The sequence below is a fragment of the Pieris rapae genome, chromosome 17, assembly GCF_905147795.1.
Source record: "Pieris rapae chromosome 17, ilPieRapa1.1, whole genome shotgun sequence".
NCBI classification, from domain to species: Eukaryota; Metazoa; Arthropoda; class Insecta; order Lepidoptera; family Pieridae; genus Pieris; species Pieris rapae.
Window position 1 is genome coordinate 7,657,069 of NC_059525.1, and position 17,928 is coordinate 7,674,996.

The 17,928-nt window shown below is 32.7% G+C and overlaps 1 protein-coding gene across 1 annotated transcript in view; it reads right to left on the bottom strand.

Moving 5' to 3' along the window:
• The window catches only part of LOC110999538, a 60,216-nt gene that overhangs the window by 11,228 nt on the left and 31,060 nt on the right, over positions 1 to 17,928 (bottom strand). Inside the window, exons 3-6 of the mRNA XM_022268634.2 lie at positions 10,871 to 11,088; positions 7,943 to 8,081; positions 6,950 to 7,099; positions 4,792 to 4,935 (exon numbers count right to left, since the gene is read on the bottom strand). Of these exons, the coding sequence (XP_022124326.2) occupies positions 4,792 to 4,935; positions 6,950 to 7,099; positions 7,943 to 8,081; positions 10,871 to 11,088 (651 nt within the window). The remainder of the gene's footprint in view (positions 1 to 4,791; positions 4,936 to 6,949; positions 7,100 to 7,942; positions 8,082 to 10,870; positions 11,089 to 17,928) is intronic.

Below are 17,928 nucleotides of genomic sequence, written 5' to 3' on the forward strand. Positions count from 1 at the left end.
AGTAAAATCGATAGCTTAACTAGATAACTGAGAGCTGAGAAGTCTGAACAAGACTAGAACACGATTCTTGAGGAGGTTTTTATGTCACGTATTACGGCGCCCGGCGGACTGGATTTTTACAATTGCGTTACCTACGGGTTTTCATCTAATTTTTTCAATCATAAATTCTACTACTAAGAGTTTTAGTTTTACACTGGAAAGATGTTAGATAGTCGCTTCAGCATGCCATTCTCATGACGTAGGTCGTAGGTTCGAACCCCGGACCTCTATTTAAGGAAACGGGCATGCCATAAACCAAGCTTTCAATAATGTATTATTACTGACATACGCCCAAACCCAATAACATATCTCAATCCCTTTTTGTCCATCTGAGATAGACATCTGATAAAAGTGTAACAATAACCGATCGATGTCAGTAATAGACCTGTGTATGAAAATAACAGTTCAACTGTGCCAATATCCTATCTAAAGATTGTAACCTACACTAAGTTTAAAAATATTTATAAAGCCATTTGATATAATTTAAACATATACATTTATATTTTATTATTATTTGTACGGTTTTATTTTATTTATATTGATAATCAAATATGAGTGTAAAGAGCATTTGCATTCTATACGTCGCCAAAAATGGTTTACTTATTGGTTGCAGATAGGAGATCGATGGACTGTCACGGTCTGAGATCGTGGATTAATTATTGGGTTCGGGCGTACAACATATTAACAGGGTAGAAAAATCCGATATTTAAGCTTGAAAAGACAAAACTAATATTTAAATTTGAACGTCATAAACATAATTATTGAGAGGCACTTTTCGCTCGAAGCGCGAAGCAAAAAATTGTTTTACTGCTAAAGTTCAGTCTGGTTGTTAATGACGTCGTAAACTACAAAATATTTAACAACTGGGTATTACCATAAAATGTGTTTAACTTTCAGTATTATTTTACGATTCGCCTAAATATCTTTGTTACAAAAACGATTCAGTTGCAAGCAATCTCTTAACAGTTTTATTTAACGTAATAAAATTTACTTATTTAATGTTGCGGGATGAAGGATATTATTACATAGCATTATAAATGCATATATGTTACATATAAGACGCCCAAAAAGGTCATCGCAGCCCATGGACACACACTTTAGTGCGTTGCCAGCATTTGAAGGAGTAAACTCTTTCTTTAAAGAATTGGTTGGTTGTATCTCCCAGGAAAGACCCCCAGCTGGGGGTGATTAAAGACACACAGCTGACTAGGTCGCAAAAGAAAATGTCTCGTGAAGCGGACCGTGGAGGACATCCAGTCATGAAATATAGGTGAAGTTGTACTACATAACATCAGGTGAGCCTCCTGCCCGTTTGCCTGCTGTTCTTTAGAAAATAAAGAAGGTTCACTTAAAAAAACAAAACAAACTTGTCATGATCGTGGAACAATGTCGGATTTGAAAAATACAACATCGACTTTTTATCATACTGTGATACAACTTTTGATATGACTAAATTTTAGGCCTACATTAAAAAATGCATGTGTTTCAAATTTACACATAAATCAGTTGGTAAAGTGTTTTTTTATAGAAACATGTGATTCTAGAAAATTATGTAATTTAATGTTATTATTATTATTATTTTTTCAAAACCATCCCTTTTGTTTGTTAGTATGCCAATTTTCATAATAACAGAATATAAATTAACAGTTTTGACAAAAACTGACATGATTATATTATTTTGAAATGGCTGCCGTGTAACGTTTACAATTTGTCAGATCCGTCCACTATTCTACGACTATGACGGACTGAATGTTTCTCAAACGCCTCCATGGCTTAATTTTAGTTCACACTGTCGGCAAAAATATTCGAGTTTAAGATTTGGTAGTGTGTGCAGCAGTGTGGGGAAAGATTTATCTAACACAGTGATCAATAAACAAAGTTATCTTTTCTATGGGCGTTAACCGAACTTTAAACATAACCTTATACCAATATTTCATTTATACAAAACTATCTCGATAACCTATGAATATGTCGGGTATTTATTATAAGCCGGGGAATTTCCAATAAAGTTTCTAGTTATTTTTGTCATAAAAAGAACAGCTAACCAGTTTTCACCCCTGTGTTGCCTTGAGTTGATGATTCATTCGGTTAACGTTTCATATAAATAGACTATATAAGGACAAGGGAAGATATTAAAAAAGGATATTTTCGTCTCAATTATTGGTTTAGTTGAAATTGCTTCATATCTGTTTGCAAGCGAAAATTAAACATAATAAATCGCATATGAAAGTAAGAAATAAATAAAGTAAATAAATGCGACAACACACAAGAATATTTAGAAATATCCAATCTTAGACTGGTCTCAAACGCTGGAATTTAATTATTTTGTATTTGTTTGTATCCTATGTATTATAGTTTACATCATGCATAGGATAACGATAAATAATTCATATATGAATAATTTCCATATAGGTACGTTACATAGATAGAACATAATATAATTTTAATACGCTAGCAGACTGTCTCATTGATATTAATTTTATTTATTAATTTTGGAATGAAATATAGGCTATATTACTAAGGGATTGTGTAAGGGAGATGCATTCTAATATAATTTTTATTCATTCTAATTAGTATCTAAAGTTTAAAAAGCAAAAAGCCCACTGCACCAAGTCTGCAGTCTTAATAAACAGCAGCTTATAAACAGATGGAGAAAAAGTTTGAACACACTCTGCAAGTTTAAAAGTATTATAACATAGTTTAAGTTGGAGAACATTGTGCGATTTATTGAAAGTTGTGCTACGTTAAGTGCTTTTGTATACAAGACTACTTCAAGACGGATAAACTTTGATTTTTATATTGATATCGCGAAACTAGGTCATATTATCAATATTTTTGCGAATTTATTTGAAATTCAAAGATATATTTAAATTATTAAAGGTCGGCAAATATGATGGGATATTGCGTTGGTGTATAAGTCTAGACAATGTTTGTTATCATTTAAATTACTCGTAGTAATGTTTTTGAGTATTTGTTGACGTAGTTGATAGAAATGAAGATACTTATTATTTTTATATTTAAACTGTTATTGGCCACATATGTTTCAAAACATCCAATAACTGGCATCGGAATTTAAGATTCCTATTGGCTTATTTTTCGATGTCTAACAACGTGTGATTGATTTTTATCGAGTGACGGACCCGATAGACGTTGTCCTTTTCTGGCCTGGGGGTCTAGTCAAGACAGCGTAACAGTAGTGTATGTAGAAAGTCGAAAACTAAATTTGTATGAAAATGATAGCTAGTGTCGACAGTTGGTAGCTGTCATTTTCATACAAATTTAGTTTTCGACTTTCTACATACACTACTGTTAAGCCCTCTTGACTAGAACCCCTGTCCCGTCTTAACTATGAATTCAACAATTCATTTTAACTATGAATGTTTCGAATTGGTATAATTATCTGAAACAATATTTCAGAGGAAATGTTTATGATGTACAACATTTTTTTCCTGGACATCTGTAAATTTAATAAAACTGTTGTTTTCTTCTTTATAACCAAGTGTTATGTTAGTAACGTCTATCGTAACCTGCCAAAACTCTATATTTAATTGAAGTTTAAATATGTCGTGATAGCTCTGAACTAATGGTGATGTGCACTAAAAAAATATTTTTTTATTTTTTTATATCATAGGAACCGTCTCCTGACTATAACAAATACAAAAAAAAGAATTAGCTAAATCGGTCCGACCAAAATGCCGTGACCAAGGGATATAGGGATTCATTTATATATGTATAGATTTTTACATCCACAGTGGTAACAATATTAATTGAATTATTTCGACGACATTATCATTTCATCTAAAAAGTACTCAGCCAATATCTTAAAAACAAAGAAATTCATATCATCTTACAAATTTTACATACATACACGTGAATTACATTACAACATATAAATAATACGTAACAGACAAGGAAAAGAACAAATTGGGCTTCTGCTTTTATATATAAATTCCAAAACAACTTATGAGGTGTTTTATTTGCTACCGCTACTTTTCTCTCTACACTATAATATCATACGTATCATCTAAACTTTCAAAAGTCAATCAATAAATCGTAAAAACTCTTTTTACAAAATTTTTTTTTTTCAGAGCGGTGGTCGCTCGTTTTCAACTGAGCATATCAAATTCTTCCCTTATATTTGACGTAAACTCGTGTCGAAGTGTTGTAAACAACAATTTATTTCAGGCTTGTGTACTTTAAGGCTTCGAGAGCATTTCTGTATCGAACTTCCTTTATCCGGTGATATTAAACAGACATGGGTCAAGAGAAAAACAAGCGAAAATAGCAATAAAAATTCCTAAACACTTGTTCGGTTTAATCTATATTCCGTTAAGTCTAATACTTTGCGATGTTTTGTGTTCTTAATTTAAAATTTTCAATTAATCGCTACGTATCTCCCGCGATTTTTATTGTGCTATTAAAAAGTATTTTAATGGTAATAACGCTACCATGATGAATTTAACCGAATTTTTTTGGAAATCGTAAAACTTTTAGCAACATCTCACAGTGCGTTTCGATACCGAAACGACTGACAACTTCAATAAAAAAATTCTTATAATTTTTTTAAAATCATTTTATAAAAATCCTTTTTCTCGTTCAGCACAATCTTCATACTTTCATACCTAAGTGGTGAGCGCACACATTTAGGCTTATCAACTTGTAACATATCTGATAACTTTATTTATATTGCTTTAACAGGTAATTATTAACCAAATATGATTTTACTATTTATATTCTAAAAGAAATACTCACCGCATGTATAAACAACTTTCAAATATGTCCTGCTTCCCGTCCTGCAAGGTTTTCCAAACATTTTGCTGTCTGCTGATAGCACGCAGCGTCTTTTCCCGTGACATTCCCTCATTGCTGTCTCAGTTGCGTAAGGCTCCATACAGGCTGCAACAAATAATAAAATAAAATACGTTTCATTTGGAACATATTATGATCATCAAGGTATCACTTATTCCGCGTCATTAAATTTGAACAAGAAATTAACAATATTACTAGTCTTACTTAAAAATATGATAATTTAATCTTATATATAAAATTCTTGTGTCGCGGTGTTGGTGGTTAAACCTCTACGTAACGGCTTTCCCGATTCTTATGAAATTTTGTGTCCATATTGGGTATGTCTGAGAATCAGACAACATCTATTTTTCATCCCCCTCAATGTTAAGGGTAGTCCACCCCTAAATATTTTTTTAAATTTTTAGATTAATTTTTATGTTTTTATCAACTGTACACAGCATTAAAAATACATATAACCCTAAATTTTCAACCCTCTACGATCAACCCCTATTTTTTATTATAAATGCTATACATGACAAAAAGACGTTTTCCAGGTCAGCTAGTAATTAAATAAAATACGTTTCATTTGGAACCAATCATCAAAGTATCACTTATTCCACGTCATTAAATTTTTAACAATAATACTAGTCTTACATAGAAATATGATAATTTAATATTACATATATAATTCAACGTACAGGAAGATGTATAAGGATTTTATCTTCATGATTGGTAAAGGATCGGAAAAGAGTTGCTTTGATGATATCGTCAAGTTCCTTTTAACCTAAAAAGTTCCGTGTACTTACGTAAATTATGCACGGAAAACTTGTTGAGCCATTACTTTGAATTACTTTATTTATCAAGATCCTGAGTGTTTCAAGGATAATATTAGCCGGTATTTTTGCAAAACTGATTTGTTTCTTGATGTTTTACCGCTTGAGAAAATATTTTATTATGCCTAATTAGAGTATTATTTAACAGGCGTCTTTGAATATAACACTTTTATTTTAATTTGAGAATAAATTTACTTGTAACTTTGTAAGTCAATTATGGTTGCTTTATTTTGGTAATTTTGACAATATTAATAGACAAGTGGGTAAACGTGCGATTGCTCAATTCTAAGGCGCTGAGATCTAATTGATAACACAAATTGATATTTTTTTTGTGCTACTAACACAATATATTAAAATAACACAAAATAACTTGTGCATTAAACCAAATTAGTTTTTCAACTTTTTAATATAATAATACTAGCAATGGCTCGCGGTTACACCAGCGTAGATACCAATGTCGTGGATAGTCTACTAATATGGACTAGACATTTATTGTTGTTAACAAGAAAGTTTTATTTACTTACATTTTAAATTACTTCTTTTCAGGTTATAAGTTCCGCAATTACATTCATAATCTAATCAATACACATATTTTACTTTACAAAGAATATTTATATAATACTGTTTTTAATTCGTAACATAATTTACGTCCGACATTAGTTGATTTATAAATACTCTACATGTATTGAAATCAAGTTTTGAGCTCACATTTAAACATTTTTTTGAACAAATTAATAGGTTCTATAATATTGTACAAAATTTTTTCATTTAATCATCAATAGTTTCGCCAGCACACACGTTAACAGATCTTGTATGGAAAAAAAATCCCACCTTGGGTCATATTGTTGCATTACGGAGCGCTTTTTTATATACCTATATTATTCAGTAAAATGCAGCTTTTTAATGGTGATGTAATTTTTGCAATCGTTCCAGTAGTCTCTGTGTGATAACAAAATTTTCCTCTTAATAATATTAGAATATAAGTATAGATAACAATAAGTAGTAAAAAATGTAGTTGATACTAACGAAATTAAGAATTTTTTTAGCATTAAAAAAATAATTTAATCTCGTTGACCGTAAATTTGAATTTAATTTCTTTTATTTTATTTTTACAGTTCGTTTGTTTCTTGCAAATCATATTTACGCTGTTGAAAAAGCAATACAATATAATTTTTTATTTCCAAGTAAACAGATTTAGAAGTATAACATAATATATATATACGATATATCATGTTTAACAAATACGAAATAATCCATTAAGAATTCCCGCTTAGTAAATAAATACTCACTTTCCTCCTTCATCCCTCGAGGTTGAGGGCATTGTATCGAGTCGTATTCCGTCCTTCCATACTGTGCGGAGTATATCGCCACCCGGGAGTGTGGGTTACAGCTCAAATGAAGCACGTCGTTTTCACAGCCCACTTTGCTCCGGAATTCGTCTGCGGGATTTGCAATCGTAATGAGTGGTAATAGAGATGAATTTTAAGCAGCGACTATAGCCTATTTATATTCTCTATTTGATCTAGTGGATTGCATTTTAAAAATTTTACTCGGTTATATAAGTATTATTTTTTCAATTGATTCATCGACGTTTTCTTTATATAACTCAGGTGTGTTTTACGTAGATAAAAATAATGATGGGTTTTTATTCATGGAAGGAATAGTAATAGAATAATAATAAAATAATACCCGAATTCTGCCTTTTCTTTCAGCATATATATATTTTTCTTAAATAAATCAGTGGTGCTACATTCATTTTAGGTCTAGGCCTTAGATTTCTGTAGCTGTTTCATGATCAGTTGTTAATCTGATAGCAAGTGCCTGACGCACGCCGTCGACTTTTTGGGTCTGGGACAAGCCGGTTTTCTCACGATGTTTTCCTTTACCGTTCAAGGGAATGATAAATGCGTACGTAGAAAGTCCATTGGCGCACAGCCGGGGATCAAACCTACGATCTCAGGCATTAGAGTCGCACGCTGAACTAAGCCTACACTGCTCAAACAAACGAAAGGGATGCCCAAAAGAAGGGGGAGTCATCGCACCCGTTTTTGTGGACACGTTGACAGGCTTTTGTTTAACTTATCTACGATCTACGGCTAAAAGCACGATGACGTCATATCCTGATACAAGATAACCAAGTTATTCCGACCGTTACTCTTAATCTTAGACAGTGTGGCCTTCGGGCTAATCAGTGATTAGACAGGTCAAAGATTCCCCTTGAAGAAAGACTACACATTCATTTGAAGGTTTACCACATATTACACTCTTCTTTGTCAACTTACATGGTCGGCATTTGTAGGCAACTTCGACGAATCTTCTAGAACCAGGGCATGGATCCACGCCAAACGCCTTCGGACTTGTATGGAACTTGCACTGGCGTTTCTTTTGGCAAGCTTCCACCACCGTCTGCAACAAGGAGTACTGCAAATATAAGTTAGTATGCCGATTCTGAGCAAACATAATCATATTCGATATAGATTAATGCATTTTCATGGGCTTTTATAGAACAAATGGGCAGGTGTTAAGTGATATGCCCATGGACATTCTCAATGCCGAGAGCTTGCGAGTGCGTTGCCGGTCTTTAACTTAATATTTGTAATCATTTCGTGCTACTTCCGATTCTTATTTTGCGTTTCTTCTTTACACTCTTAACTCTTTTAGCACGCGTTGTCTAATATAATAAGAAACCAATAAGAAACAACCCTGCCTGTTCCATTTTCAGATTTATTTGTTATTATTGTTTATGTGTAAATAAATAAAAAAATTTTTTTTTAAAGATCTTGCTTTCCATATTTATTTAATGTAACTTTATTTAGTTAGATTTTATAACAAAAGAAAATTCAATTTCAATACAACACACACAGCACACACACAAGCACACATACACACACCAAAACTATTATTTTTAGAATTTGTATAGATAAGGGAAGAACCGAGTCAACCCCAACACAAATGTCTCTTGACTACTTACGGGGCTTGTCTCATACTCATTTATTGATGTAAAAATTTGAGAGACAATAAAAGTTTTAATTTTTAATTTTTTTTTAAACTAAAATTAATTTTTGTTTAAAAAAAATTGTAGTAGCAACTCCCGATTGCTCTGTAAATAATATTTATAATTCGTTGTTCAACAGTGTACTGTGTTTGACATTTACCAACAAAATTAAATAGCATATTTAATGTTGACGATATGTAAAGCTTATTAGTTGGTGGCTTTATATGAAGTAATTAACACAGCTTTAGTCAAAGTAACATTCAATTAGTTACAATCACAAAGGACAAATGCTAATTTAACAATACAGGTTGCAACTTTATGCGACATTCAAATTCAAATCATAAAAAATAATGTTAATTTACACATGACGACATGAAGTGTGAAATTAAAAATAACTAAAACAGACAATGTTCAAAATAATTTAGAAAATACTTTTCGCATAATCTTATTTTTTTTAAATATATGTTGTTTACATTAACTATGTAGGTACCATTTTGTTTGATAATTATTTGCCATCTTGTAGGTAGGGACATGATCCCTGATCGAAATACCGCGACTATTGGATTTGGCAGTTTGATGTTAACCTGACACTGCCTAAAGGATTCTGAAGAGACCGATACAGGTGGAAATCTAAACAGATACTTGTAAACTGATTTTTATTTATATGTGACTAGATCTGATCTAATTTGTTTGATTATTTTTATAAAAGTCTATCTGTCGAGATCTGATCAAACATCAAGCTTCTGCTTCTAGATCACAGGAATACAATCTAATCGATATACTACTCGCTATCGTTATATTTTAGCGTATCGTAGATACGCACTTAAAATGTACATACTATATTGTGTAGTATTTTCTATAAGATTTTGATGTATGTGGCAATATCAATACAGGACACTAAGAAAAGAAGAAAACACACGTCACTCAGAACAGACTTTAAGACGAGTGAACATGTATTTTTTCCTTGAGCATTTTTCTAGACATTTTCTATAAGAATATAATTTAATTAGTGTTGTTTGTAAAGAATAAACTAATTAACAAAGATAAAAATGGGTTGTGCTTTATAACAAGATAGAATATCCCATAATATTTAAAAAAGCTAATCACATTTGAGTTGTGAAAATCTAGTTTGCTAAGCTTAACTAAATAGCACTAATTGAAATCCAATTTCTCTAATAATATGAACGAGAAAGTTTGGGGATTTTCACGCTTTAGTTCCTAATTTAATTTAAATTTAGTTATAGTTTTAGTTAAAGTTACGCATAATACTCTTTTGACTTTAACAATTATCCACATATACACGGCAATTTTAAATACATATTGAATTGTTTCCTTGAAACCTACAAATAAAAATACGGGGGCGACATTAATTCGACGTTTTAAAAATTTGAAAAATTTCAAGGATTTTTTCAAGCCAATTTTCCAATCAACCCTATTAGAGAAAAAGAAGAAAAACATCTGTATGCATATAATAGTTACAAAAGGGCTAAACTTAAATAATAAAAGTAATATAAATCAATTAAAAATGTATACAAAATATAATAAAGACAAAATTTCATAATATATGTTAGGAGAAGAATTCGATAGTGATCGATAAGTTATTTACTATTTTAGTGAAACAATACTGATTAAACATTATTTACATTTTATCATATTTACATTATATATAGGGGTAGAAGCAATTATCAAAATAATAATTCATAGCTGTCTAAATTTGTAGATCTAATAAACACTCGTATTCACCGCAAATATATCCATCCCATTTACGTTCGTATAAATTTTGTTGTTTTGTACTGCGTTTTGCGGTCAGGACATAACGCCCGCTATTTCATGTGGATTAATTTTCTATGAAATTGTAAAATGTATATCAGATTGCATATTGAGGTCCGATTAGTAATTGCTGATTAACGCACAAAAGCTGTCAATCATAGGATTAATACATGAATTTCTAGAAGCTTATTTGTCTAATGGTATCTCGCTGTAAAGGCCCAAGTCAGAAGCTCACTGGAGCGAGCGAAGCACGAATTAAAGATCCATGACTTACCGGTGAAGGCGGTTTTTTACCCTAATCTGATTTTGACTTTTCATTGCCGCGGGTGGCTTTTAATTTGTCATTAGCTATCGTGATTGGATCATCCGGATCCGTTAGGACATGTCGGGGCCTCCCTCAAGAATTCTAAAAATACTCCATTTAAGTAATAATAATTGGTCACACCTGCAAAGCGCTTGGCCAAGTGCAGCTGGTATCTCCCAGAACCTCGACAGCCACAGGCTGGTACTCCGTGAGTTCTGGGGAGCAGGAGCTCTGTGATGCTGCGGCACCATATTGCGCGACTTGGATGCTGATCGTGGTGCCTCTCGGACAAATCAGCGTCACCATGTCTTCATCGCACGCCGCTTTTTGGTGGGTTCTAAGTGTGTCCAAGAGCAGTTCTGAAAAATAAAGAAGTAATAATTATAAGATTATAGCCAATGATTAAATATTAGTTGGTAGTTGTTGTTGGTGTAGTTGTATGGTTTCTTTTTTTATAATAGGGGGGGTTGAGTAAGCCCACAATGAAAGTCACGATAAATCTTTGTATTTGTGTTATTGTCCGAAAATTTTCTCTTGTTAGGTTAATTTTCATGTCTAACAAGAGTTTTAGATTTGCCGCCAATTCACAAAAGCAAATGACAAATGACAAATATACTGCATTAGGTTACCAAAGTGTCCTTATATTGAAATTGAAAAAGTTTTTATTAGCAATGTTTCTAACTGGCCAGTTTTAAAGATTTTCAGTGTTACCCACGTACATATCATAAAATACTTTTGTAGAGAACACATATCGCACACGTTCAAGCACTTGTTTTAATTCTGCTTACAAGTTTAAATACGCTTACTCGCTCTGAATGGAGTAAATGGTGAGTGCACCTCTTAAAATTTTACAGTGTAATAAATAGAATACAGCATTTGTGCAGTGCAGATTATTCGCGAATTAATTTGTGATATGCACTCTCACACAGCTTTAATAAATTATTTTCATTAATCAGTGCGTAGTCTCTGATAAGACTCTGCTACATTTATCTAAATTATTAAACCTAATTTTGAAAAAAAAAGAAGTCTACACCGCAAGATGCGCGTAGATGAGAAAAAAATATGTAGGCCAGTGTTTATATTAATCTAGCATTTGAATAGCCTTGTCAACCCAGGCTCATTTTTTATTAGGCTTCTTTTTTTCCGCGATTTTTTTCATTTTATTACGTATGAAAAATCGGTTTATAAATCCAAAGTAATCTTTACAAATTGTGTTAACACTGCAAGTTAGATAACTTTAGTGAGATATGAAATTGAGTTTTAATATGAAGTATAAATGTCTAAATATCCGTCGGAAGTTTCCGCTTAAGTTTATCTAGCGTTCGAGCAGTTTACCCAATCAGAGCAATTGATTAAGTCTACTATCAGTGCAAACAGCTATCAGCTAGAGCAGGCTAATGCGATGTCAATATATTATTATGCCCTAATCGTGCGAGGGCTTCTACAAACAAATTTATCGATAACTAGGTATTGTATTCTATGATTTGGTCTAGACTTTCTACGAGTATGATTTTTCCAAGGCCCTGTCATAAGTTTGATGAAGTATTTTTTATGGTTTAATGTTTTATTTTACGTATTATAACTGTTTGTGATCAATTTATATCGATACAATTTTTAGCCGCCTTTATCTTACAATTTTGAACATCGTAATTTGGCGCACAGATAGAACATTATTGTTTCAAATTGGTTACTAGGTAAAATTACGAACGATTAAAATCAATAGAATCGAAATTATTTACGTATACTTAGTATATTAGTTCACAGATCAAGGGCGTTGAGCGGACGAAAAAAACTGGCAAGAAAATCTCCACTAGTTTTTAGTCACGTACAATAGTTAACGTTTTTCTTATTGAGCACCACGCTTCGGTTGGCATATTGTTAAACAAATTGCTTCGACACTAGAGGTTAGAACAACATCAATGTTGACAATCGCACCTCTATGAGCCATTGTTCTCACACATTCATCAAACTTGTTCGTCAAACCTTTACGCAGCTTTGTGATGTTAAATAAAAATATAAAAGTTTGAAAACTCATGAAATCAAAATAATACAAAAAGTTTTTAACAGAAATATATAATACATAATATGTCCCGCGAACTTCGTTTCTCCTTAATGTGATTTTACTTTTTAGTACTGTATGCCAACATGGAACATATTGCTATGCCGTCCCAGACAATGTTAGGTTAGGTTAGGTTGGTTCAAGTTAAATTAAAATAAGTTAATAAAAAAATAATTTAAATAAGGGTATATCGTAGAGGGTAAATGAATATTGAGGGTTGTATGTATTTTTGTATGATGTATCATAAAAATAGCAAAAAACATTGTATACAAAATAATAAAAAAACCTTGGTGTGGTGGTGAAACCTAGGGGTTTTGAAATAAAGATAGTAGCCGAATCTCAGACTAACTAAATATACATTTAAAAAATCATAAGAATCAGTCGAGCCGTTTCAAAGGAGTATGGAATATTGTGACACGAGAATTTTATAGATATAAGATTAATATTTTTACGGATAAATTACTCAATATGTCTACAAAAACATCTTATGCAAAATATATATATCTATAAAAAATTTACACTTCAATTAAATACATATATTGCTAGCGAAAGTTAAACGATACATTGAGCGCGTCTTTAAAAATATTATTTAACCGTTTGGCACGTTCAATATTAAAAATACGAGGATGTTAATCATCAAAAAGAGAAAACAAAATTGCGTTGAGATTTTACGATTGATCAATTTAGATTTACGAGCTTTGAGACTTCCTTATAGCCGATTCACATTTTTCGATATTGACAAATCGCTTTTCAAAATAATTACACCGTGGGTTCGGATCTCATTCTAAGCTTTTTCAGTTAATTATAAGTGTCTCGACGCTGATACGAATTGAAGAACCTCCTATTATAGGCGAATCCCGTTTTACATTTTGCGTTAATGTGGGTACAATAATTAGTTAGTGTACCGTTCCTTATAATTACGTAGTACCTACCCGAAATTTTGTGAACCCTTTTATTCATGGAATCACTAACAAGGGCATTTGCTGCATACGAGTTGGTAAAACCTTAATGAGTTTACGCTTTATTAAAAGGTTATTTATTGATACAGCCAAGTACACTACCTACATCATATGAAATAAATATTCTTTAGCATAAGTCTATCTATTTCAAAATACGTCATGTTATAGTGACCATACATTTATAAAAAAATAAAAGAATAGAATAAATTACACTTTCAATATGAGTATTGAGTAATAAACAATGCGGATTTGGTAACAGTTAGGCGCCCACCAACGCTTAGTTTTAAATTCATAAGTCCACTACAAAATATTATATCCACGAAGAATTTGAATGATCTGCCTGAACTACTAATTTGATATAATACAGACGGGTTTTGGAAACTTCAGCTGATTTTGAACCTTGGAATGAATTTTAATATTCTATAAGAGGTTTCTGCTCGGTATTTGACGATTTAACAATTTATATATGTAACAACGGTTAGAGACGATACAGTGACATCGTTTAATTTTTCCAAGTCGCTGGTGGTCCCGTGCGATAAAAAAAACCAATAAAGTTTGGAGATTAATGATTTCTTTTGTTTCAAAAAACTACATGCACCTTGGTGAACTATTTAGTCCATGAATGCCATGTTCTTTGTTGATATTTTGGATAGTGAATAAATGTCGTCTTAAATATAATGAATAGGAATGAATACAAAGCATGTCCAATATTAATAATTATTTATTTTACAAATGCCCCATTCGATTAATATGTAGGTAATACAATACAAAACTGACAAAGAGAGTAAGAAAAACAAAAATAATTAAATTAGAATGTTTTGGTAAATTTTTAATTACGATTGTTAGTTTTAACAAGATAAGTTCTAGGATCAAAAGGTAATTATTTGTTTGCAGAAAACGTAACCTAACATTTGAGACTAGTACGAGGCACATACTGACTATATACAGGTTACTATAATCATACAGGTTAAAACTTTGGAGACAAGGTAAACCAACCAAAACCCAGTGATTTCGATGCTTTATGGAGTTTGTCGTTAAATCGATGGACGTTACATCATCATCATCAATGGTTATACAGCCCCTTGTGGGCATTAGCCTCCTCATTTACACTTCGCCATCGCGATCTATCTAGTGCTTCCCGCGTCCAATTGTGAAGCCCTATTGCTTCTAGGTCCTTGATAACTCCATCCCACCAACGCAGCCTCGGTCTACCAAGATTTGGATTTAAATTAATAAATACTTAGTTGGACTCAATCACTTCTACCACGGCTTTGGCGCTCATACAGAAATGTTGATACATTCTATAATAGTTCCAGGCAATCCCACCAACGCAGCCTCGGTCTACCGGGATTTGGATTTAAATTAATAAACACTTAGTTGGGCTCAATCACTTCTACCACGGCTATGCGCTCATACAGAAATGTTGATACATTCTATAACAGTTCCAGGCAATCCCACCAACGCAGCCTCGGTCTACCGGGATTTGGATTTAAATTAATAAACACTTAGTTGGGCTCAATCACTTCTACCACGGCTATGCGCTCATACAGAAATGTTGATACATTCTATAACAGTTCCAGGCAATCCCACCAACGCAGCCTCGGTCTACCGGGATTTGGATTTAAATTAATAAACACTTAGTTGGGCTCAATCACTTCTACCACGGCTATGCGCTCATACAGAAATGTTGATACATTCTATAACAGTTAAAAGTTTACTTGAAAAGTTTCAGTCTCTGGTAGCTGGGGTTAAATATCGAGCTTCATTATCATTATTAAGACGAGGCTCATCGTAATAACACCGGAACGTAATGACCCGTGCAATAACACGTGACTGCACAGTGCGCTAACTATTTCTGATCACCGTTATATAACTATAAACTATTGAATAAATAAACAGTAAAACAAACGTAGGTATCGACAGAAACAGACGAAGATAACGATATAAACGACAATCGAAAGAAACAATTAGGATAATTCAGCGTAACTGGTGTAAGAGAAATATGTTGTATATTTTATACTCTGTACCCAGATTTTGCAGATCAAGTTCATTTGTACCATAATATGAAATCTTTTAGTAACTCGGGTAACTGAAACGAGTCTCGGTCTCAGGACAAGTCCACCTGGTAGTTTTGCGAACGGATAGCCTAGTCTTGCTCTTTCGCGAATTTTATAAACGTTTTCGACTTAAGCATACGCTAAGACGCATCCAAACTGAATAAATGTAATTTGATTGATTGAGTGACTGTCGCCGGAGTTGTTCAGAAAGAAACGCACGTAGCGTCGAATGTTTGCAGTGTGATTCTTTTAATAGTGTGGTCAAAGAAAAGAACAAAGTTTAAAGAACTTTATGGCTCATTACAAAATGTATTTAATAATTTGTAACTTAATATGTATATACGAGCGAGATACACGTCACCATTAGCCGTACCAATTTTAGTCTACTATGTTCACTTTAATGCCTTTTTGAATTTGTTAAACACGCTAATATTGCAAATGTTAGCCGGTGATAGATTAAATAATTGAACACCCTCATACCTAATACCTCAGTGGCTACAACCGACTTCTTCAAATAAATTGTACGCGGCTCCGGCAAGATATTATCATACAATATAATAACATGTCGAATAGAAAATTTCTCCGTTGAACGCCTAATAAAAATACCGGGTTTGGGTTTAATAAAATTGTGATTCAACTCAACACACGTCACACAAGTGGATAGGCATACACTCCGAAGAGATTCCAATTATATCCCCAAGCAGGCGCTTGATTAGAACCCGCAAGAAAAGCAGAAGCGTGGCCGTCCCAAGCAAACCTGGCGTCATACAGATGGGGCATAGAGACCTTGAAAGACTTGGAACCAGGTGAAATACATCTCATGTCTGAACGAGATGAAGACTCACTGTGGACGCACTCAAATTATAGGACATTAAGTCATATCAAAGAAGTCCACGTGTCACAATCGGTAATGTGTAACGACTATGATGGTTTTACTATAATAATATAAAAATGTACGAACGTACACATTGTAAAGTTAAAACTCATATTCACCGTAAGTAAAACAATAGCGTACCACAATCTACAAACATGGCCGCGAAATATGTGCTTGTATTAAGTTGATAACGAATTTCCCCAGTCATTTAAATACCTTTAACATCGCATTATTGTGTCATAAATTTTCCGTGCGATTCCATGCATTCCAAACGCATTATCCTGACAATTTAAATATATCCCCGGTGTTAAGGTGCGTTCCCGTATTCCTCTATACGTGACAGAGACAGATGGCGTGTTAACTATGTCGTTCCTATTCAGATTTAATTATCTGAGCGCTTAAGTAGGATGCATGTTAACCGCATATGCTATCCCGTACAAGAGCGATGACTCTGCTATTTTTGAAACTTGCCCTCTTGAAAAATACTTGAGATATTTATATCCCGCTTTCAATGTGGATCTGTAGTTCTTTGAATTATAAGTGTGTTATTGGTTTTGGCTTTAGGTACAAAATATGGAATTAATAATTCTAAGTTGTGATTGTATTAATATGAACTGTTACTAGCTGATATCGACTTTTTATTTGATATAAATTTTTATATTGAAGCAAAAAGTTTAGTTCGTGGAAACTGTCGTTGATATTTATTACACATTTTATATTTATTTTATTTTTAGTTTTAAACAGTAAAGGTTGTTTGGATACCCAGCAGTATCCAAAACCTTTAGTGCTTTTGAACTTATTGTTTCATCGAAAATTTAGCCAACTACTGAGCAATGGATGACTTATAAGTTATTTTACCTTTACAGATTTATAATTAAACGTAGATTCCATAAAGAGGCCATAAAAGAAACAGAGCTATTTAAAAGGCCGATGGATAGCAATGGCTGGAAAGACTATGACGTGGACGAGATTGGTATACAATAAGAGGAAAATGGAGGATAATGGGCCTTCCCCCTTTGCCCGGAACTACAAAGAATCTGATACCATACATTAAGAAAAACAATAACTATAATGTTTATACATATTTTGCATTCTGATGAGGCTATAAATAAACAAATAAATTAAACGTAGATTACATGCTTGAACCGTGTTTGTTACCATGGTAACGATAGTAACTGTTAACTGGTAGTAAATGTAAATTTACAAAATTTTTTTGACGTTCATAAGTTTACTTGTTTACGTAGATGAAT